At 39.0% G+C, this 24507-nt stretch overlaps 1 protein-coding gene across 20 annotated transcripts in view; it reads left to right on the top strand.

The window, feature by feature from the left end:
- LOC129790762 (neurobeachin) overlaps window positions 1–24507 on the top strand; it is a 165908-nt gene that overhangs the window by 60417 nt on the left and 80984 nt on the right. For 11 of the 20 annotated variants that reach the window (XM_055828449.1, XM_055828469.1, XM_055828459.1 and 8 more), the window contains exon 2: window positions 3286–3813. The exons of 7 other annotated variants lie outside the window; for them this stretch is intronic. In XM_055828449.1, coding sequence (XP_055684424.1) covers window positions 3610–3813 — 204 coding nt within the window. In that variant the 5' untranslated portion in view covers window positions 3286–3609. The remainder of the gene's footprint in view (window positions 1–3285; window positions 3814–24507) is intronic. 2 more of the 20 variants (XM_055828457.1, XM_055828450.1) reach the window with 1 other exon arrangement.

Below are 24507 nucleotides of genomic sequence, written 5' to 3'. Positions count from 1 at the left end.
ATTTGAGGAGGTGAACTAACGAGAATTCTATTTATGAAAATATACCATCACAAGAAAACCCTCAACGCATAGAAAAAGCATTTTCAGGGATTGAAAGTTTAATGAGAAAATAGTTTTTTTTTGTTTTCCTATATCTAGGGCAGCAATATCGTGGAAATTCACTCGGAAACCCTTGCAAAATGTTTGTATTTGAAAATTTTTAACATCCGGAAGGCATCACAGAGCAAGGTAGGAACGATAGTTTATTCTTTAATTGAAAAATCTTCTCAATTCAGAGAAATTGACGAAGAAAAATTCAAGCAAAACATGAGGAAAGTTCTTGTTTTTTATTCAAATATTTAATAGTACACTAACACAATGCGAGTCTTTTACATTAATTTTGTAAAACAATAGAGTTATTATGCTATTGTAATAAATTTATTGAAGCTATGTATTTTTGTTTTTGAGTAGGTATAGGAGTTAGTAAAAGCATATTGTATGAAAAAAAGCATCAGTTTTACAAGTAAAACTTTTAAATGCCATTTCATAATGGAAAATTGGTATGCCATGATTGTGGTATACCAACTAATATTCCGTAAAATATAAATTTAACGTACTTTGTCGTGTGAAAGCGTTAATGGAGCCGCCTGGTACTCGGCGTCCCCACTGCACGCTTCGTGTCATTTTCTGGCCCTAAAATGCAAACTTGTTAGGAAAACAAGTGGAGAAAAATCACCGAAAAAGACTCTTGATGAGCACGAGGGGCCCTTGAAAATGAATTCCATCCACCCACGCCCTGATAAACCGTAATACGCGAGGGCTTTTGCCGAATCTTCCTTTTATCTCGTAATTGTTAACATTTACAAGTCAAATTTTTATTTTTTTTCCTACCTTCAGTAGCACCCAAAATGTTCATACCAAGAGTCATTTTGGGTCAGACTGTGTACAAAAGTTACGCTTGGGTATGTACTTTAGCGCGGGGGCGAGGGGTGGGAATGGAAGAAAAAGAGATAGACAGAAAAAAAGCGTAATAACGCAATTATACAGCTAAAGGGCGGGGGGGGGGGCTGGTTTTTATCAAGAGCAACCACTTAGAGAGCTCCTTGTCTTTGATACGTTTCACTGTTTGTAACTTTTTGGGGGTTGGAGGGTGGTGTGAGCTTTAGGGGCGGTAGGCCCCTGATGTAGTGGATGAGAAAAATCTCTCTCTGTGCGCTATCTGATTGTAGGATTTTTGGCAAAAGCTTTTTGGGAGTTTTGTGCATGTCCAGAGAGACCAACAAAATACACAAGTTCGATTGAGATTTTATCTCTGCATCTTGAGCCTTGTCTTGGAGTTTACGACCAACCTCTATGTCTATAGTCTCGGGGTACGCCCTCTTGTTTTTACAGAAGAAGAAAAAGCTCAATGTTTGTGTACCCAAAATCCCACCCTGGAGCCACCATCAGACAGAATCATTATATTTTATTCCATCCCCCACATCACTGTCAGAGCCAAAATCTTGGACCACGAGAAGAGTGTTGAAATAGACTCCTTCTTTTGCAAGAAAAGTTTTATGTGTCACATCTCTCGGGGACTTTACTCACCCCGCGCGCGCTCCCCTAACTAAATATAGATCCATCAGACATCCCCACAATTTTCGCATTTATTCACCAATTGGAATTCTCATGAGTGTCACTTTGGAAACGCAATCACAGGATCTATATGACTCAATTTTCCTCAATTTATTTATGGAATTTGTTGCGTACCATAGACAAACCACGGCCACCCTTACAGTAGCTACACTGAGGGGGTTGCTTTTATATTGAAATATTGCCTTGTATATTTTGCCAACTGATATGGCTATATGCATCGTTTAGAAAATGCGTGGGATGTCCTGCAAATTGAATGGGTGGGAGGTGGAAAATTTCACATAAAATGACCTCGATTGTTTTTGGATTTTGCGCAAAAAAAAAATTGTTGTGTGAAATTTGGTATTTTGTGAGGGTAAAATGAACATAAATTTAGTTATAAAATTAAATCGAAGTCTATTACTAAAAGAGCATATTGTAGTGAGAATTCTACTACATAAAAAGAATTTTTAATAATTCCTAATTAAATTGAAAAGAATTTTTACTTTGTTATGAATAAATTTATTTATTCGCTCAAGTCGAGGTAAAAAATTTAAAGAATTTCAGTAATTTTTATTTACTTTCAAACCCCTTCAGTGCACTGTCAAACGCAGAATACTTACACAATTTTTCTATAATATATATTCCGCTTTTCAGCGCTTTTGAGCTGATATAATGTATATGATTGAAAATATTTTATTCAAATACCTCACCATTTAGTTCATAGATATACCAGGAAATGCTATATTTGGATGTATTATGTTGGGTTTTTTTTCCTCGAATATTTTTCTATTTTATCATCCACCCCCATTCACCAACACGAAATCAGGCACTCCAGACTCACTCAGGGGAGCAATCAATATATATCCTTTTGGTATATCGGTAGCATGCACAAGAGGATATTTCTTATGCATAAAGTATATACATACATATATTGAGGGGATGAATCGCACTGACGACTATTGGTTGAATTTTGCATATGGTGAAGTGTGTCGTTTTCTATCAGATTTCTCCATTGTCAGGATACAGAGTGTGGAGAGGATCTTACGATGAAAGTGATATTGTCGTGGAATTTGCATTTGGAAATTGCTTTGCTATATAAGGATGATTTCAAAATGGGCAATTTTTCTGTTATTCTCCCCCCCCCCCCTCAAACACATAAAATAAGGGGAAAGAGAGCATGCAAAGGGAAGAAGAGATAGTCAACTATTTGAATATAAGAAGGAAGAAAATTTAGGAAGAAGGGGCAAACAGCTAATCGAATATTTATTAATATTCTCTTTCTTCGATAGTAATCATTAATTTATCATTTCTCAAAATACATGAATAAAATTCTGAATTATTATGTTGATTTGAGGAATTATTCTGAATGCCTTGAAAATACAATATTGTGAGAATTTATTTTGAATATTCGCCAGAAAAATGCCTCACAGCTGTTCTCAAATTCTTATACAAGTTGAATTTGATAGCTATATAGCCAAGGGTGGTTAAGGGTGGCTACAAGGGTGAATATAACGAGAAGAAAACTCACACACGCACCCTGCTGAAGTCAGATAAGAAAAGGGAGAAAGAAAAAAAAAGTTTGGGAAACAAACAGTTTTAGAATACTGTATGCGAATGAAATATTTGCATTTCCATTGTATTTCAATTCAAACTTCTCCACCGCGCGTACATGATAAATTGCCTTCTTGAAAGATAAATTTAAGGTGTTTCTGCGTCTCATGGTGAAAGTTTAAAAGCCTCTCTTGTCACCCAAAAGGAAATTATATCGGGATAGAGACTGTGCAGAAATTTGACTTTGGTGTGTTCTGTGCGTACGGTGCTGCGGTTTCCTGTGTGTGTGGAAGGCTGAAAATATAAAAGAGTAACAAGGAAAAAGAAGAAGCAAAAGCGCGCGAATCTTAAAAAGGGGTTTGGAAGAAGGAATGGTGTATTGAGAATGGTTCTGGTGGCCCATGTACCATCAACTATTGTCACTGAATTTTGTGATGCTGTAACAATTTGGAGCGACCACTCAGAATGGACTCACTGGAGCGTCTAATGCGTGCGGCGCCACTACCCCCGAGCATACCCGGCTCCCAGGGGTCGCGTCGTGCCCTCGTCCATGCCTCACTGGCGTCTGCCATTGGTAGGAAAGGACGCCACTTGACGGGGACATTTTGTCTCACCGGAGACACAATGGAAGGAATAATACAATGTCTTGTCTTTCTCAAAGCATTTTCGGTAAGTTTCTTTGTCGTTCTTCAACCAAAACACCCCCGCCCATCCCCACCCACATACACCATGAAGTTCGTAAATATTGAAACTTTTTTTCCCTTGACTCCCTGAAAGAAAAAAACTCATTCTCCCCCAAAGAATTTCCATCCCCCTAATGTTGAATTTGTCGCAAAGGGGTTTCGGGTTCCCAATGGGGGGTCACCAAATTTTTGCAGGGGTAGGAGGAAGTGGGAGGAACTTCTATATATAACCACAAAAGCCGTGGGAAAATTGGGGGCTGACGCCCAAGGGGTGGGTGTGTAGAGTAACTAATTTTGTCAGTCTGGATATAATTTATGTGGCAGGGAGTGAAATGTGTGCAAGAAATTGGAATGATAGACCAATTAATAATGCAATAATTGTCCCATTTATTATCATGGCAATTGACGAATGGGAAAGAATGTCACAACTACCCCAATGTTTTTTACACTCAAAAAAACATTTTTCTTCTTTGCTAATTTATATTTAATTGTATTGCTGCCATCTGTGGTGGAATATTGATTAAGGTGGCGCCATCTGTTGGAGAAACTGATTCATTTTATTTGGCTTTTAAAGCGAAATATGTATAGTCATAATTATAATGCAATTTTTGAAGATTCCTGATCGTTTTTAGCACAGTTAGTGCAAAATTTTGACACACGAGCGGTTTGAAAATCGTTTTTATCAGCTAACTATATGGTAAAATTTGGTCCATATTCTGTGTATAAATGGGGATAAGTCAATTCATATTTTTTTGGGGAGTTTGTGGAAGGAAATGGTTTCATGACCATCATCTGATTAAGAAAATTTTTCTTCTCCTGAGTGTATGCTATATATGAAAGGAAGTTGAGTTATTTTCCGGTTTCCCTCAGTGAGAAAAGCGATGATATCTGTGGTATATTATTCACTTGTGAACGGAAGACAGTTATATAGCAAAGTGTGGGAGATATAGACAGGGGAGCCTGAAACCCATTAAAAGATATTTAACGGATGGTCGCCTCTCCTTTGCCAGGATTGTACATATCTTCTTCCGCCATTAATACTCATGGCGTCTTTCTCATACCATCCCCATTGCTAGGAAAGATCTTTCTCTATTGAGAGCGAGAGAGAGAGGGAGAGAAAGAGTGTATTTGGAAACGTGGGTGGGTGTTTTGTATATTGGTGGGTGGTTGGTTGCGCGGATTGAAGGATAGCTCAAATCGACAAACTCCATTGCAAAATTGCCGACGCGTGCGAGTTTCTTACAAAGTCAATCCGTATAGGATGGTGTGCTTAAGTGTATTTGAATATTCATGGAATTTCATTTAATTTTTACAATACGAGCTTGTCCCATTGCCTGGGCGAATATCGCGATACTTAAAATATCTTTCGCTCTATATTAGGATCTTCTCCCCAAACTCCTCCTCATAGCGAATTCCACGCTTATGGCTTTTTTCTTGCAGTACAGAAGGGTAGGTGGGTGTGGGTCCAACTCAACAAATTTGACTTTGCTTCGCATTTTCGGTCTCACGCTCACGATCTGTGAAAGTGAATTGAAAATTGAGAAATTAATGAATCTCTTTCAGCATCTTTTAGGATTCTCCTTTTTTTTCTCTGTAGAATAGCTCCCAGATAGGATTTGTTCAGGATGAGAGGGGGGTGGGAGGGAGGGTTGAAAATAAATACATTCTCTGGCGATACTTCATTATATATGCTCTGGATGGGGGCTTTTTTTATGTGCGTGAGCTTTTTTTGCCAAGCTTATCGTTCGTTGTAATTGAATAAATCTCTGTGCTTTCACTTTAATTTGAATTTTATTTCATGCAAAATTACAATTTTATTCCTTTTTTTCCACATACAAAGACCCCCAAGGGAATGCATCAGCATGATGAAGGGGTGTGGGATTGTGAAATTCAATGAAAGAACATAAATTGTTTTGTCTCTTTCAAAGTTTTCTCCACCTACACTGAGCTTTTTTCTCGCTGGCAAAGTTTTCTGCGATGACTTTTGCATTAGAGCTTTTTTCTGCGATGTGCACAAAAAGACTTTCAGAAATGTCCCTCTGGCAATTGAAATGTTATTTAAATACAATATAATTTGTTGTTCCTTTGATGATTTCTGAACTTTTTTTTTATTTGCTCTTTGCTGTGTTGATAAGAATTCTTTTTCCAATTTCTCTACGATATTGAGCTTTTAGAAAATATGTTCAGCTTTTATGATACATAGATTTGTGTTATGTACTTTCAAAACCAATAACTTAGTGTAGGTGGAATGAAGTAAAAGTTTTGAATTGGTGGTTTCGATGAAGGGACACGCAATAATGTCAAGATGAATAAGGTTTTCATCACAATTTCCTCGTACCCAAGTCATATTGTTTGCCAGGTTGATGACTTAGAATGAGTTTTATCGAAGAGCAAACATGTCAATTATTTCCCACAATGTTTAAAACTTTGAGTGGGCGATGGGTTAAAAGGTTATTTATAGCTCATATTTCTCCTTTATACACATACATATTTTTGCTCACAATTAATGACACATAACCCGATAATGTGCAGGAGGGCCATTGAGATGAATTCCAAAATACTCTGGTGGTGGTGCGGAGTTTTAAATTCCCACCCATTTCCTGGTCATAACCCCATGTCACTGTGTAGCGATTCTGAAAGACATTAAAGTGGATGACAGTGCCATTACTACGGGGTATTAAATTCTTTTCTGTTCCACAAACATTCCTTCGTGCTCTGGGGATATTGCGGAGAATTATTCTGGTCGTGCGTTTTTTTTTATTTCGGCACAGAAGGATTGTCGGAATTTATTGTCGTAACATAAATCACTCTGTAAAGTTCAAATGGGATAATTGGAATTGTTGATTATTAAATTATATATATGGCTAGGGGTGAATACCATGGAAATCTTTATGCAATTTGTCTTGTTTTAATTATCTGCAAGATGAATTAATTTGAGAAGAGAAAGTAATTAGTGAAAGGATGTAGTAAAGGTTGCAAATAAGTCGTTTAATTTAAATAATGCCCTGTCAAATTCACACAAACTGTCAAAATGACAGTTCAGAGCTGTCATTGAGGTTCTGTCAATGTCAAAAAATTTAGAAAACTTGAAAATAATTAAATTAATATTGTTAATTTTCATTTTTAATAAACTTTATTTGTCATTGACATCTCTCAATGATCAATGTCCCCTTTTATCTTCATTCAATATAAGTTGTCATGTCAAGTAGAGGGAGACATCCTGTCAAAATGTTCATTGTGTCAATGTAAGTTCTGTCAATGTGCGTAACGCACAATTTTTCACACTCAATATCAAACCCTTCTTTTACAACACAATAAAGCTACCCCTGTGAGAATTTATCTTCATCTCTTAGGCGCTTTCTTTCCCACTGACACTATCTTACGTAACAAATTTAACCCATCAAACAATTTCTTCCGATAAACTCCCTCGTGGTTCTCTTGATTTTCTCTCACTATGTTGCCTGTGTCGCAATTTAAGTATAAAGGAAATGTGGTTGTCAATATCGGAGCTTTTTCTCATCGTTTCACCATCCTTCCATATATATTGTCTCTTTTAACCCTTTTTTTTCTCCTTCCACCCACTTCACTCCCAACACTGACAATATTTTATTGCTTTCGCGAACACATTCAGCATGAATATTGCTTGGAGGTGACAAAGTGCGAGGGAGAGAGGGTATGGCGGAAAAAAAAGCTCACAGCCCTTGTATTTACCATATACATATATTCCAACTTTTTATACATAGTTTAGTGTCTATCAGAATGATTTGCTACATGCGCCACTCGCAGACGCCGTCAATGTTCATCTCGCTGGCGCCTATTTTTCCAATAAGTCACAACCCATTTTTGCTCCATTTCTCTTCATGGGCACGTCACACACGTCGTTTTTTTCTGCTGTATATTTCACTTTTCACTCGCACACGACCCATCGAAATGTCTTCGAAATGGCGCAATGGAAAGCACAACCTTATACAATAGGAATAGGGGGAAAAAGCTCATCTATATACGGCAGTTGGAGGAACTTCTTGCGCTGAATCACTACTTGGGGTTCCTTTTTTGTGAGCTCTCGAATTGGTGAAAGTTGAAAATGAATTTCCTTCTCTTACAAACCCTTTTGATGGTGTGAGGATGCTTTTCTTTTTGAACCCTTTTTGAGGAGAAACAATCCCATGTTCTTCATGTCAAAATAAGGAAATCAAGAAGTGAATTCCCCAGTCAAAGAAGATGTTTTGTTTTTGGTTACTTTGAGAATTTTCCCTCAAAAGTTATACCAAAAGCTTTTTACATGAAATTCCTCCTTAAATTATATTAAGCTCTCTCACTGAGGAGCTTTTCTCTCTGCTTACTTCCGCTCTGTCTTGCTTCAAGGTGTCCCAAAATGATGTTTGAATTTTTTATGATGTTTATGAGAATTTGGTGTTTAAAAGCTTTATTAGAAAGCTTTTAACATGGATTGAAAATTTTTAGTCTCTTGTGTCATTTTAATAATCTTTTTATGAATTTGTTTTTCTACAATATGTATAGTGCTTTAAGAAAGCTACAGGAAATATAAATATTGGCATTCCCGGGATATCTTGACACAGTGTGATTTCACAGAGAGCGTCTTCGTGAAAGAAAACTATACGAAGAATTTGCAAAATGAATACATTTTCTCTTGCAAAGTAACCAAAAAATAAAGAAAGAAGACATCCAAAATAATCTTCTTTGACTTTCAATGGAAAATATCTCTCTAAAATTTTCTCAACCATCTCTCTATTTTGTTCTTCCCTTATCACGTCTCTATCGGGAAAAAGAAAACAAGGAGAGAAGAAAAGATTTTCTACATGGGGGTTGCTGCTTGAATCACAGCATTTTATATGTGATATTTTGCACGATACGACAAACACAACGACATATTGCTAAGTGTTGTGGGGGTTTGCCTTGTGGGAAAATGCAAAAGAGAACAAGGCACGGATGGTTGATGTACTTTGCAAAAAGAAATTGCCCCTGGGATTTTTTTTTGCATACCATATGCGGGCTTTTTTTTTGAATGGATTTTTGCAGAAAATAATTTTCTCTCCGACATTGGTGTCTCTGCGCCCCCGAGCCATCGTCTCTTGTGTAGTTATACCGCCTAAGCCACGGTGTATAGTGAATGTTTTTTCGCCACATCCTTTTGGAAAAATCTGGGGGTAATCTTTTATGCGGGGAAAGCTTTAACTTTTAATGGTGGGAAATTTGTCACTTTGAAAAGGGAAAAAGGTGAAAGGTTCTTTGAATTTTTTTTCTGGAATACCTATGCGACTAGACTATTACATAGATGAGGTCTTTTGTTCGTTATATGTATTCATTTTTAGGAACTTATATGCATGGATAAAGACTTTAAAAAGTCTGTGAGCTTTTAAGTATTTCCCCGATACGCTGCTCAATTTGTCGAATGGAGCAAATAATTTTGCTAAAGTGTGATAAATCGATGGGGAATTGCTACAGTCGTTTATCGATTGTCCAATAAGTCGTCCACACCACCCCCGCAGCATGCTTTTGTAACCCAATTCAGTCGGGAAGAATGATGTCTGTTTGTAATTTAGACAGAGTGACGACTATTCGATTTTCCACCCAAAACTCATCACATATCAACCCCTCATACGGTATGCAGGTCGCAAAATTTCATATCTCACCCCACATAGAATCCCTGCCGAGACTCCACGTACATATATGGTATCGCTGAAGTTTCCGCGTGCACTGAATGTGTGGGTGAGTGAGAAAATAAATAAATAGAAGATACACACCTCATTGGCTTCGAAAACCCAAAATGTTCTCTTGGAAAATGCTTCCTGGGGGTTGAAAGGCAGCACGAAATATATGCGCGAATAAATGCTCGGAATAACAATTGTGGAAGAGAATTCGATGAAATTGTCACATTCGTGTGACTGATTTCATTATCTACCCTTCTCCTCGTTTTAGCACCTTACACAAAACACGGATAAAAAGTCCTGAAAAAAATTAATATTGCAAGAAATATTGTGAAATAGTAGAAAAGCTAGTAGAGGGCTCTCGTGATGTGCCAGCAGGGTCTGTTTTTAAGGGAAAAGGCATAAAATTCGGGATAAAAACAAGTAATACATAAAATTTTTAATTTTTTTTAAAGAAAATGTGTATTTCATACAAAAAATTGACAGTGTACCTTAACTCATCATGGTTAGGGCTCTATCTCTTGGGTATATCATTAGCCGAAGATATGTCTTCCATAGCAAATGCTCTTGCCATCCCAAGCAAAATGTGTATAAGAGTAAAGAAGTCGAAATGAAAAGGATATTCTCAATGGGGCAGGGGGAAGGGGGGGTGTCATTCCCCCGGCATTTTCCACTTTCATTCCCAAAACCACCCCTGGAGCCGCACACGCAACACAATCAAACATGGATATCAACAAAATAAATAAAGCTCTCATTTTCGACAATGCTGTGTGTGCCTCCAAAACAGAATGAAGAAAAGATATGGCAAAGGACGTGTGTTGGGTCCTTCTCGCAGTGTGGAGCATATGTTGCCGCACTGTTGAATAATCATTGAGTGAAATCAGCTTTTCCACAGTTTCAGCATTTTGCCATTTATCCACGCGGAAAATTGGGGCATTACATTGTGTATACCTCCATACACACCCATTGAGCAATTTCCCATCTTTTTTCCTTCATCCTCAGCCGTATAACCAAACAATTGTAACTCATTCACAAGAGAGAGAAAAAAAGCTGAAAAAAAGAGACACATTTGAGATTCAAAAACATTATGCTGCTGAGAATAATGGTTGAGTTGAATATTTTATGATTTTCCGCAGAAAATTCCCCAACATCCGACCACGATTGCCAGGATTTTTTACGTGGTCTACCATTCATCCCTGTTCAATGTGAAAAAAAAAGAATTATGTGGTTGAAATAGTTCACATATACCTGGATGGAATAATATAAATTACAACAATACAGCTATGTATTCAAGACAAGTCATTTAAATTTTTTTATGCAGAAAAAAGGAGAAATTGGCGCATTGAGTATTTTGGTGGAGTAGCGAATTTTATCGACAATATCGCATTGATTGCAGGGGGAATTCTTTTGAAACGATGCAGAGCGTTAGAATTAATGAGAAGAGTTTCATTAGGAATCAATCAAAGTCTCCTCGAAATTAGATTTACCCCCAAATTGGTCTATTGGGGCAAATGAAAATCAATCGATTTCTCAAATTATCGAAGGATCATCTCTCTTAACCTCTCTATTATACTTAATTCACAGAGTAAAAGCTTCGGAAAATAACCAAGAGTCGTTTGATTTAATTCAATATATTGGCTAGTTCAATATTTATCGGAAATAAAACCATTTAAGAAAAAGAAAATGAAAATAAATGAGAAAAATTTGGAACTATATAGCTCAAATAATATTTTTTGAAAAAAATTCCGGTTTATGCATAAAAATCTGGATAAAAACTTTAAAACAGGTTCATAAAAATTCGAAATCTCAACTTTTGAAAGAAAGACAAAAGTTTTCCAGAACAAGCTTTTAGAGCAAGAAACTTTAAAGTTGTCATGTCTTATCTAATTTACTTAAATTTTCATCGTTCCCATTAGATTAACGTTGTAAGAATAATTTTCTTTCTTATAAATCTGGCAACTAGTCAAGAAATCCATATAAAGTAAAAATTTTGGGGGAAAAATGGAAAGTTTTCCATTGAATTTTCCACTTTTTTTTGTATAATCTTTGCTCGAAGGACAACAAGTTTCATACATATTATGCAAAAGCTTGTGTGCAGAAGTCTCTTTACAGAACCTTTTAGTTCTTTTCAAGGTTCTTTTGCAAGCTGTATATGAGGGCAATTCAATGGATTCTCATGAATCACGCTATAAATTAATCCCTGATCTGGGATATAAATTAAACAGCTGTCGGTGGAGTTCATCCCTGGCCCCGATCCGCCAAGATATTGTCGTTTATCTTTGCCTCTGAAGGTTGGACCGTCTAATAAATTTTGTCGGCAGCGCTGAAAAATGTGTACGTGAGGGGGTGGCTTGAGGAAGTGAATTTTTTAAAGCATTGAAGCCCCACCGAATGAAGTTTGTAGAGATTGTGAGATTTCAATTTTATGGGTAAAAACGCACACTGAATGAAGTTCCTTGTCTATTCGCATCTCGACTTTTTTTTGTGCCTTCGCCTATATTATTTATGGCTCTTGCCCTGTATATTCTACATGGGGGTGCTTGGGGGTGGGATGGGGTAGAACAGGGCTGTGTTGGGTGAAAAATGTTGAATAGGATTGTATGGTATGAGAGAGACTATGCGATGTCTCGAAGGGAGGGCTGCTTACTGGGGTCTTGAGGCGCTATTTTTTTGCCCCTCATGGTCCGGAAAATATCGGTAGGGCAGGTGGTTTGGGGAGGAGATGGTAGGAAGAATGGCTGAAGAGTAATATTGTCAGTCGAAACACGTCCAATAATGTCGAGCAAAATATTCTCTAGCAGGGTTGAATTTAGATGAATCCTCTCCTTATGTACTGTGTGTGTGCAATTGAAGGAATAGTTTCTTCTAATTTTCTTAGCATATGCGGCATATGCAGTGCCCTGAGTTACACGTCGATTCACTCTGTAGCGAAAAATACCATCACATTTTCATAGATGAATCACTGGTGGGGGTGGAAAGTGGGTGGGTCGTTTTTTTCTGCCAACTGCAGCACCATTCCCAGAAAATATTCTTTCATATCTTCCCAACAGAAGGAATCATTTTGTAATATATGGGGGATGCTATGGGGGTGCATCACATTTGCATTTTTACGTGCACTGCAGATGACTCCAAAAGTACGAACACTTCTTGTTGAGAATGATGGCAGAAAGATGGAAAATGGTGAATTGTAGTTAAGAATTTTTTTTTGGCAAACTTCCACATTCTTCATCTCTCAATATTCTTTCACGAGTTTTTCCTATAAAAGGAATTGAGAGGGCAAAAATTCACACAGCAATGATGTTGTACAAAAGATGCGGGGGTGAAGTGAAAAGAAGTGAACTTTTTGCAACTCAATGTTGAGTGATTTGAATAAAGATAATACGTTCCGCAGCTTTTCACCCGAATTCATCCAACTTGGATCACTTTGAAAAAGAATTTTTGGTGGGAACTTTGTAAAGGAGTTAAACGTGCTCTTGCTTGTATATCCTTGCACGTATCATCTAAACACTCCTTATTTTGCATCAGTAACCACATATATCAATTGTTTACCATTTATGCTAAAGAAAATATATCCATGATTGAATTAAATAATCGTGTGCTTATAGGGAGAATTTTGCGTCTTGTTTTAAAATGTGAATTGAACCATAAATTCTATATCCTGCTGTGTTTCACCCAGGGATTATCTAATCAAACTGTCAAACCACTTCCGCGATATACAAGAGAAGTGATATTGATCGCTCTGTTTGCCTCCCATTCGTCAATGTAAATTAATATTCTTGTTCACCAGCAGGGGTGCCGTTTTACAACACAAAAATATTTCCACCAAACATGCGAGATTTTCCCGCGCCAACCTCCCCATTTTGTAATTTAAACATAATCCCCTCGACATTTTATGGGCGCGGGATCGATAAATTTGATAGCATCGCCGCGAGGTGACTTTCTCATATAAGATCAAATGTTAGATGTTGGTGGAATTGAAAGATAACATACAAGTCTTTTGTACTCACTCAGTTGTTCTTGTGGGGAACAAGATGACGAAAAGAAATAATAAATGATGTTATTTCAAGTTGTTGAGGTCAGGAGGAAAAAAAAAGTTAGAATTTCTTCTTTCAGGATAAAACTTAAGTACTCTGTCTTTGGCACATGTCTGCCTACATGTCTTGTTAAGTGACTTGAAACAAAAGAAATGAATGGGTAGAGATAAAAATCTAAGAAGTTGATGAATGATATACGCACATCCGTTCAATTATTTACTATCATTGTGTCTCTACAATGGATAGTTCTTCTAATTTTAGTTCTATATTCCCTCCGTCTAGATGGCAGGCTAAGTATTTGATATAATTAATAAAGTAAATCGAAGAAAAAAACTTTTTTTCACACGAGGCTGTTTAATAATAATTTTCTATTTAGATTCCAACAGTAATTTTACGTGTTCTCTGGTATTGATTTAAAATTTAAGCTTGCCTCACTACGTGGCTCTCATACCAAAAAGGCCATCTCTAATACAATATAGAGATTGTTCTCTATGTAGGTCGATATGGTATTTATGCTATATAAATTGGGGCAAACGAATATAATCGGATTGTCTTAGTTAGAGCACAATTTGGGTGAAAAAGGGATGGGTTGAGGTATTCGCATTAATTTTTCATATAAGCCAGGAATTACTCACAAGCAGATTTCTTTTCACATTATTCTCCACTTAAGCCCATTCAATTTTCTCTCTAAAATATTCACGATAGCAGTGGGAGAAGGGGTGGGTGGGTAGGTATATCTAAACTGCAAAAGCTCTGGGTATATATTTGAAAATTCATAGCTGAAAAGGGATCAAAATTTTTGCAACATGTGCAAATTACGAGGAGTTTTTGGGGGGAGAAAATTTACGGGAATTCTCAGCTCAAAGATATTGAAATCAATATTTTACATTTAATTGTCCTATGTAAGCTGAAAATTCTCTGGTTATTCATTACATTACGAAGTAGTGGGAGGTTGATGGAAGGGCAATGGAAATTAAATAGCAAGAGATGTCCCGGAAATGATCACAGATTGGGAAGCAAGAGAGCACTTACAATTACACCCTCTGCAGCACATACCCCATTGTACACAGATTTTCCGAAAGACGAACTGCACTGAAACGTGTCTTCATTTGTAATTGTTGTATCCACTCTTTAGGGGCTACCCACCAATCCCCTTTAAAAGCTCATTTCACACACCATCCACCACCACCCCCTTGGATAGTCTCTTTCCCATCATCTATCGTAAATTGCGCCACCGCATAACCATCCCTTATCTCAGAGCTCCCATCTCATTCTAAAATCCATGTTCCCGACCCCCATATACGCCCGCATTGAGATAAAAGTCAATTTAATTAATTTACTGAGGTACGTGCTACCCATAGCTGTGATTGGGGGGCAAAATGTAGCTTTTGCTACCTCTTTTACCAACCATTTGGGTACCTCTCCCAGTCCCTCTGCCCCCATTTGAGCACCGACACTTCAAACGTGCAAAAGCACATTGTCCCATTAACCACCAATTTCCACCATCTTCCAAAAAGCATCACAAGAGTGAAAAAAAGTGGTAAACTTTGCCTTCAATATCTCTCTACCTCAGCAATTTCACATAAAAGAAGGTGAAAATGGGACAATGCTCCTAATTTATGCATAAAACACCATAGAGATTTTTTTTTAAATCCCAATTTAAAGAAATTTATTCAAAAGCAGAAGCACCGTCAAGTAAATAAATGAATATTTATCCTATGCACGACACTTTGAGTTGATAAATATCAAATTGAAAGAAGGCGCGCTCTCGTCTGAAAGGGTGCGTGAACCCGGCGTCTCCACTGTAAACAAACATTAAGCTTGTCCTTTTTTTCAATTCAAAAGCTCCGGCAGACACTTTCAGTGCCTTTGTTTTTTTTTAAATGTAGGTATAAATATGCAAAAGTAAGGAAGAAGCACGAAGGCCCAAAAACACAAAACCTTCTGTGTCCTGTTATCCACATTCCCCCCTCCCATCGTGCCATCCCTACAGCAGGACGAAAGAAAACTCAATGAGTCTCGTAACACTGACAAATAGTTGGCATTAGTGAATGTTATTAAGGACGTAGCGTATTAAATAAATCGCTCCCCTTCATTTTCATGCCTGCTCCACAAGCAAGAGAAGCTCCACTCATTTACACTCCACTCTCGGGGTGTTGTATGGTCAGAAGATGGCTTTTCGTGGGTGACTCTGGGGGCATGATGATGATGAAAGGCATACACAGAGTAGGGCAAGAATGAAGAAAAAACAATGAGGTAAATGATTGCCATTTCACTTCCACTTCTTTCCCTCATAAACACATTTTTAGCGTAGAAAAGCATCTTAATATGGATGAGGAAATTCCTCTTTACCAAACCATCCTTCACCCCCAGAGAGAGTCACAGTGGGAAGAAAAAAATTAACTCCAAGAATAATTCATCAAAGTTCATGCTACGTTGCGAGAAAATATTATACAACATGAATTTTTGTTTGTAGCCGTATATACAAAATTATATGTAATTTATGCTGTATCAATTTACAGATTAATGCATTTTCATATTTTCAATGCATATTTGATTAATTTTGTTTAACAGGCTCAAAGCAGATTTTATTAATAAAAAAAAACATATAGGGAAAATTTGCAAATTTATGCCACATGACGACATAAATTGTCACTCGTGTGTGGATGAAATATTATGCTCTTTTTGAGGATTTGACACACCCCTTTTTGCAGGGGGTGAGAATTTTGATTTATTTAAAGAAGCAACACATATTTCTTCTCAAGGTGCGATGCAAACAACAAAGTATCCGGGGTAGAAAGGATGAATTTACGGTGTTTTCAAAGAACACCTGAAAAATTACACCTTCACAGCCCCTATTGTATTTCCTTTTCTCCTATATATGTTTTTCATCCCAGTTTAGGGAGAAAATCTTTTAGTTTGCAACACGAGAGATTTTCTTTTCACACAGAAAGGTGTTTGAAAAAAATATCTTTCTTTGAAGATATTACATTTTGTAAATAAAAATGATTTATTTTATTCTTAGTTTTCAGGGTGAAAAATTACTTAAAAATTAAGAAAATATTTTCACCATAATTTTTAAATTCAAATTATTGAAGAAAAACCATCAAATAAAACGCTTGAAAACCGTGTAAGAAATACCAAGAGCAAATCTTCTTAACATCTCCCACCATCGTGAATCTATGTAGGTATGTAGTCTTTGCATATTTATTTCCAACAAGCACAATCCTCTTCTAAATTGCAACAACGATAATTAAGTATACCTACCACCACCATTCAGTGGTTAGATCCAAAGCAAAACATTTGTAAATGTACTCATGTACAAGATTAGGGGGTAGTTGATAGGGAAATATCGTGTGATGAATTGTTCCTCAATCAATGCCTGTGTGAGAATGTGAGGAAGTGAAAGATAATTAATTTCCTACACACCCCATACCTATTTCACCCCTCCGTTTTGGCCAACATGGTGGAAAAGTGGTGGAATCTCGATAAGATTAATTGTGCTTTTTGAGCTTTAATTGGATGAATTGGTCCAGGATACATATAGATTTTTTTGCTCTCTGACTGAGCTTTCTCCTGGATAACGTAACAATTAAAATTTTCTATGTAAAAAAAAACAGTCTGATTGGAAGGGATGTTTGTGAGGGGGTGGAGTGAGGGTTTGTCTGCGTGTTTGGTTTTAATGGTTTGGTGGGAGAATAGTCGGAAAATGAAGTGGAGTGTAAAGAAGCAATTTAAAGCTATATAAGAGAGAAATCAATGGTACAACCGCATTATCCCGGCAAATTCACTCCATTTCAATCCCACATGCGACCCTCCTTGTTCCGCACCCCTCCGCACCATCGTCATACACGTCAAGGAAAGTAGCTCATGGCATCAAAAGTCACTTTTATGTTTCGATTTTGTATCTATATATAATTTCGTGCTCAATGTGCGATTGTGGTGAAATGCTTATTTTAAGCTGCGAACACTGTGGGGTGTTTTGTGCCCCGGAATGGGGGAGTGTTGGATGGAATTGGAGTGCACACTATAAAACAAATTGATAGTTATTGCTGGGTGAGAACATTTCATGCCATCGAAATACATACAATGTCATTAAAATACCGAATATCACGATCGACAAAACAATAACAACCTACCATTTGGATCTTGTTTAAATCCACCCCCCACGTGGCTTCCAACCCCCCCTCTATCACACATCGGAAGTTTCATGGAGCTTTCCGCATTCCATTTTGGGTGAAATGCCTCTGAATTATTCTTTACAAGCAATAAACACAATTCTGATAAATTGTTCTTGTGTGAGCTTTTCTTGGGAGAAATTGTGGAAGGAAACTTCCATGCGGGGAAGGGAGACAGATGAAATGGGAAAATATGTAATGCAGTGGGGGGGGGAGTATTAAAAAAAATATGACCACCACATGAAAATGTCTTATTCGTGTATAAAGTCGAGAGAACTCAAAAGCTTCTTACGTCGCTCACAGGAAGTTGAAGAGCAAGGAAACAAAGACAAAAGAGAGTGAGGAAGTCTATGTGAATTATAAGTAGACCATTTTCTTCGGGATGTATTGTTAACATAGTGCCACCGCCGTGAGGATGCTCAAGGATGATGGAGTGATGGTGAACAATCTCAAAAGGTCCTTGCAATTAACAGAAGTTAATAAACTTTAAATTTTTCCCACAGACTATACCTTTAAAAATCCATCGCAATATTTTTGGTGGTGCAGTTTGCGAAACATTTTCCACGATGATAAATTGATTTTGGTGCCAACAGGCGGATTCTTTTTCCTATATATGCTCCTCTATGTGGCATGAAAAAAGCTCTTGTATACAATATTGATTGAACATGTTTTCCAACGAATGACGCTCGTTGGGAATAACATCCCCATTCAAGCTTTGTAGGGAAAACTTTTCACGTCGTCAAATTGCAAAATACTTTACACAGCGAACGACTAGATGAGGAATTGTGGGGCATACGGAAAGACTTATATAGCGATTTGAAACTTTTGTTGGCATCACCAGCTTACGGCTGAAATAAAAGCTACCTACATGCATTAAGCTTCAATAAGAACTTAAATTCTAAAATAATTTAATAAGTTTTTGGAGGTTTTTTTTCTTTTCATTTAAACTGTGTCAAAAGGAGCAATTTTGGTCAAACAAATCATGAGTTTTTAATCTGCATAGACCATTTTACATTTATCATAAAATATTTTTTTATACTTCATGGGAAAAGTGGTATTTTCGGTTCAAAGCATGATTACAAAAAAGAAGGTTTTTGTGGAGCTTTTCCCCGTAGATTCTCACTCCCTACACACGTGTATGGATGGAAAACATTGATCCTACATGATGTGTTCATTTTTTTATGGAATTTTTTCTCCGACAGACTGTGAGAAACAGTCTAAAATGTTGCATACATCAAACGAAATTATTTGGCGCTCTGAAATGTGCTAAACAAAAATTTCAGGGGTTGTTTGCTTGCCCGAAAAAAAGGATGCTTTTAGTAAAAGAAAATTTTTTTATTTTTTATTTTTTTTTTTTTCACTATTTCACAACATTTATTTATTATCTGTCACCTAGAAGGGACATTCAATAAAGGGTTCACAAAACAAAACATCACTAAAATAACTCCGGAGACAGGCAGAGGTGGCCACCACCACTCATACCAGGCATCACAAACTTCTAGCCCCACACAGCTAGACTTCCCCGGACCACCGGGAGGCGAGCCCCAGAGGATCTGCACGTTTTAAACGTCTGTATCGCTTCGTCAAAATCAGGCGAGATGCCAATTCGTTTGGGTGATTTTCCAGCTTCTCGTTGTATCGTTTGCTGATTTCCTCAATTTGGTCTCTCACTGGCGGAACCTGTAGATCACGAGCTATGCTCTCGTTGCTCACATACCAGTCAGCACCTGCCACCATGCGCAAGGTTTTTGACTGGAATTGCTGGAGGACAGTCAGAGTGGACTCGCTGCAGCTTCCCCAGATTTGGACGCCATACGTCCATACTGGGATGATGATGGCTTTGTATAAAAGCACTTTTGATTGAAGGGAGAGAGCGGAATGCCTACCAATCAGCCAATACAGACTGCGTACCTTCAGCTTCATTTGCTTCACTTTGGCACTAACATGGGGTTTCCAGGTGAGTCTTCTATCCAAGTGAAGTCCCAGGTACTTCACCTCTGATTTGTGCGGGATGATGATGTCATTAATTTTCACGGATGGGCAAGATCTCTTCCTAAGGGTGAAAGTCACATGGGCAGACTTCTCCTCATTCAACCTGACACGCCAAGCTTTAAACCATTCCTCCATCCTAAGAAGATGCTCCTGGAGCTCACGAGAGGCAGTATTTGGATTACAATGACTGGAGAGGACTGCGGTGTCGTCCACAAAGGTTGCGATTTTCACCTCGCGAGACACCGGCAGGTCCGCCATGTACAGCATGTAGAGTGTGGGCCCCAGAACACTGCCCTGGGGGACCCCCGCCCTGATGGGACGCGCAGTCGAGAGGTCATTCTGGACTCTCACCCTGAATTTCCGGTCCTCCAAGTAGGACCTCATGAGACCGTGAAACCTCACAGGCAGCAACTTTTCAATTTTGTGCGTGAGCCCCTCATGCCATATTTTATCGAAAGCTTGCGCTATGTCTAAAAATACGGCAGAGCAATATCCTCCACCATCCAAGACCTCCTGGACCTCAGCAACCACACGGTGCACCTGCTGAACAGTAGTGTGTTGTGGGCGGCAACCAAACTGGTGATTTGGGATCAGGTTTCTCTCCTCGAGGGCCGCTGACATGTCATTCAGGATTACTCTCTCACAGAGTTTGGATAAGATTGGCAAAAGACTTATTGGGCGATAACCCGATACTTCTGTGTCGCTTTTCCCAGGCTTGGGAATCATTCGAATATAAGCCAATTTCCATTTTTCGGGAAAATACCCCACTCTGAATATTGCATTGAAGATGTATGAGAGCAATCTTATCATATCCGGAGGCAAGTGCCTTAGCATTCTTCCAGAGACTCGATCATGGCCAGGGGACTTCTTCACCTTGACCGTCCTCTTAATGAGATATTGAACAGAATCCGCAGTGCACCTCACTGCTTCACCAGGCTGCACACTCCGCGCCGGCAATAGTTCGACCTCAGCATCGCCAGGCGGCATTGAAAATACATTTTCCAAGTGAGACGCAAAAAGTTCAGCTTTGTCCTTTGAGCTCCTCGCCCAATCAGAGTTACTCGTCCTTAAGGGAGGATCCGGGATTTTGGGTCTTTTAAAATTCTTTGTTGCCTTCCATAAAGAATAGTCACTTGCTGCAGACGGAGACAGCTCACTCAAATATTTTTGGAAGCCCTCATCTCTTTGTTCCTTTAGTAGCGTCTTCAGCTGCCTTGCAATCCAGTTCAGTTCCTTTTTGTCTTTTGGATCTCTGCTCGCCTGGAATCTCATTCGCAACCTTCTCTTTTGTCCCAAAAGATCCCGCACAGATCTGCTCATCGGAGCCACCCTAGCATCAACAGAATCTCTATGAGGGGTCGCCTGCCCAGCTGCGTCACAAATCGTCCTTGTAAAATTCTCGACAGCATCCTCAATATCCGCTGGAGACCTCAACCGCTGATTTAAATTGCATTTTTCCTTTAGTATTGCAGAATATTTTTTCCAATCTGTTCGTGAATTTGTGATGCTCACTGTATAACGATCGCTGCGACCGTTGAGATATGAATTTGAATCGAGTGTTATAATAATTGGTGAGTGGTCTGAAGATAGATCAAAACATGGCTCAACCGATACCGCATTGACATTAAAGTTTTTTGCGACTGCAAAATCTATCAAGTCGGGGACTTTTTTCCTGTCTGTTGGCCAATATGTTGGTTGCCCCGAAGATAAACAATCCAATTTGTTTTTGCAGATCGACGCATACAGTGAATTTCCCCTCGGAGTGGTCAGCCTGGAGCCCCAAAAACGGTGTTTGGCGTTGTAATCGCCTCCAGCAAGAAATTTGGATCCCAGGGCAGTAAAATACCCAGTGAACTGCTCCTCACTGATGGCAAATCGCGGAGGGCAGTAAATCGCTGACAGGACAAATCCACCTGTAACGTCGTCTATACGGATGCTAGTCGCTTGGAAATGCCTCGCACAAACTCCCTCAAGCTCATAGTGTTCAATTCCACGCCGGATTATGACAGCCGTGCCCCCATGGGCTTTCCCATCCGGATGGTTCGTTTTGTAGGTTATATACCCTCTAATAGCAAAGAAGTTCTTGTTGGTGAAATGTGTCTCGGAAATCAACATTACATCAACATTTTGATCGCGCAGGAAAGCAGTGACTTCGAGCTTATGCTGCGATAATCCATTTGCGTTCCATATGATTATTTTGAGTGGATTCATGGTTTGTTTGTCAATTTGGAGATAGCCTCCGTCAAAGATTTCACGCTGTTGTCGATGGAATTTTGTCGCTTTATCATTTCCGAGAAGTTTGTTTGAAGATTAGATATGTTTGTCTGCATAATCAACATTAGATCTAGCACTTGCTTTATGCTCATTGATTCCTGCTGATTCATCCGCGGTCCTGCGAGGACACCCGCATAAGTCATATTTCTGGGTTGGTTCCGTGGGGCAGAGGGAGGTGGGGTTTCTCCCAGTGGGGGCATTTCATGTCTACGAATTCGGTACTCATTGTTCGCAACTCTCTGTTCCCTTCGTTGTCTAGGGTTTACTCTTTCGAGGAAATCGTGGTACACCACGCATCCCCTCCAGTTCGCGGTGTGGTTTCCTCCACAATTGTTACATTTCTTCACGGTCGCGTCGCTTTTGTCCAAGCTACAAGCATCCGTCTTATGACTCCCTGCACACACCACGCAGATGGGCTTCAATTTGCATCTATTTTTCGTGTGCCCATATTCCTGACAGTTGAAACATTGGACAGGCTTGCGAACTTTATGGGGTTGTTCGACCACCACAACGTGATGCAAAAATCTTGTAAGATTATAAATTGGGTGAGTTTTGTTCGGAGTTGCGCTAGTTACATTCAGTTCCACCATAAACACATTGCTTTTCTCCCCTTGACGACCTTTAGCAGGTGTAACCCTTCGCGGGTCGAAGCCCAACAACGTCAGCTCGTTGGATACATTCTCCGGTGTCATCGTGGGTGGGATGCCCCTAATCGCAACCTTCAAAGCACGTTCGCTTTTAAGTTGGTACGTATAGTAGGATACATTTTCGCTATTGAAAGCTTTCTGGACCGTGCGATAATCATCAATATTAAAGAGTTGCAGTTTGGCCTCCAGGCCACGTCTTAGGATCTTGATATCGTATTTAGTTATCTTGAGTGCTTGCATCTTATCATTAAGTGTAGAGATAAAAGTAACGTCACGTACATAGAAGGGAACAGGCTTTTCATTCTTTGGTGGTTGCTGCGACCCAGAGTCCCTGGAACACCCAGGTACAGAACTACTGAGAGGGCCAAACCGATTACTGGTAGCTATCGGAGTGCCAGTCTCGTTCTGCACCCGGGGTTTCGGTCTCCCCACAGGATTTTTGGTCGGACTTCTTTTCCTCTTTTGTCTGGCTGTTACGAAAGGCTTGTAGATGTCAGCTCCTGAGGCTGGATCCGGAGTCATGTCTTCGTCCATTTGGGAGTCATCAGTCTCTGGTACACCCTTACTGTTAGCTAGGGGCACATTAGAGCTTGGACCCTCTTCAGGATTCGTCCGAAGATTGCCCTCAGAAGACATGCTGTGTCTATGTGATTACTTTTCGCTAATCAACAGAACACAACCTTCATAGGCATGCAAACCCAAGTAGGGTTACTTCAGGCAATATAGTATCCTTAGCCCACAGGACTTAAGTTTAGGTCGCAACTATGTCTGTGGGCCTCTATAAGCCTGGAAATAGTGCCACAAGGGCACGAAAAAGAAGATTTTCTACAGAAAAAGAGCTTATATGTGGGAGCAATATTTATTTTTGTCAAATGACACTTGCCTGACAACCGGAAGTGAGTAAAAGAAAAAAAAAAAAAAAAAACCGTAAATTCCACAGGATAAAATGACATGCGAATCCTCGTCATGAACGCTTCATTGGGCATCCACGAACCGCGAAATGCTTCATTTGAGCTTCTCATGCGCTATGTACGTCTTATTCACATTTCACTCCTATATTACTTCCGGTTCCCTGGATTGAGGAGAGATATAAATCGATTTGGGAGATGTTCACTTTCGTCCTCAAAAAAAAATTTGCTTTGCTGAATGTCTCACAGAAGAGAGGAAAAATTAATTGGTGTTTCGTTCACGAGGCAGAAAATTAAATGAATTTTTTGACAAGGATCTTTTCACTTGAGATGCCCCGCGGAAAAGTATTTTGGAGATGTCTGGGTGGGATTGTTTGGTCACAGAAATTACATTGAGCTCTTTTTTTTTGTGCCCCAAATCCCCCACTTTTAATCTTTCCATTAACCACATTGTATATATGGTTACTTTTCATCCCTTAGCTCTCTCGTACAAAACCCATCCACGAGATTAACGAATGAGAGTTGCTGACCATTAGGTAGGGGGTGTATTGACCTCCTAGCTAGCGTTCGATATCCCCATGGGGAGTCAATTGAAAGGGATTTTGTTGATGGGGAGCAGAGAGAGAAAAAAAAGAGGAAAGCACTTTCCCGGTTGACATGGAGACGGGGTGGGGGTGGCAATTTGGAATTAAGTTGGGTGCTGTTGGAAAATATGATTTGACAGCTGAGAAAGTTCAAAAACACAGTTTTTCTGCTTACTTTAAACCCCACATCTGCCACCAATGTTGCGCGCTAATGACACCCAAGGTCGCTTGAAAGATATCTGGGTGATTTTTTCTCCCTTCTAAATGAGCTTATTTATCACTAAATGGAAGAAAGTTAAGAAGCTCTCTGTCGTTGGACCAAGACGAAATTGTCTGTCTGTGTTTGGCGGAAAGAGTTGACGAGAGGGATGTTTGGATGTCATGGATAAATCTG

Source organism: Lutzomyia longipalpis, chromosome 2 (assembly GCF_024334085.1).
Source record: "Lutzomyia longipalpis isolate SR_M1_2022 chromosome 2, ASM2433408v1".
In the NCBI taxonomy this organism is placed as follows: domain Eukaryota; kingdom Metazoa; phylum Arthropoda; class Insecta; order Diptera; family Psychodidae; genus Lutzomyia; species Lutzomyia longipalpis.
The sequence above is the reverse complement of the archived record's forward strand: the minus strand, read 5'-3'. Positions and strand labels throughout refer to the sequence as shown.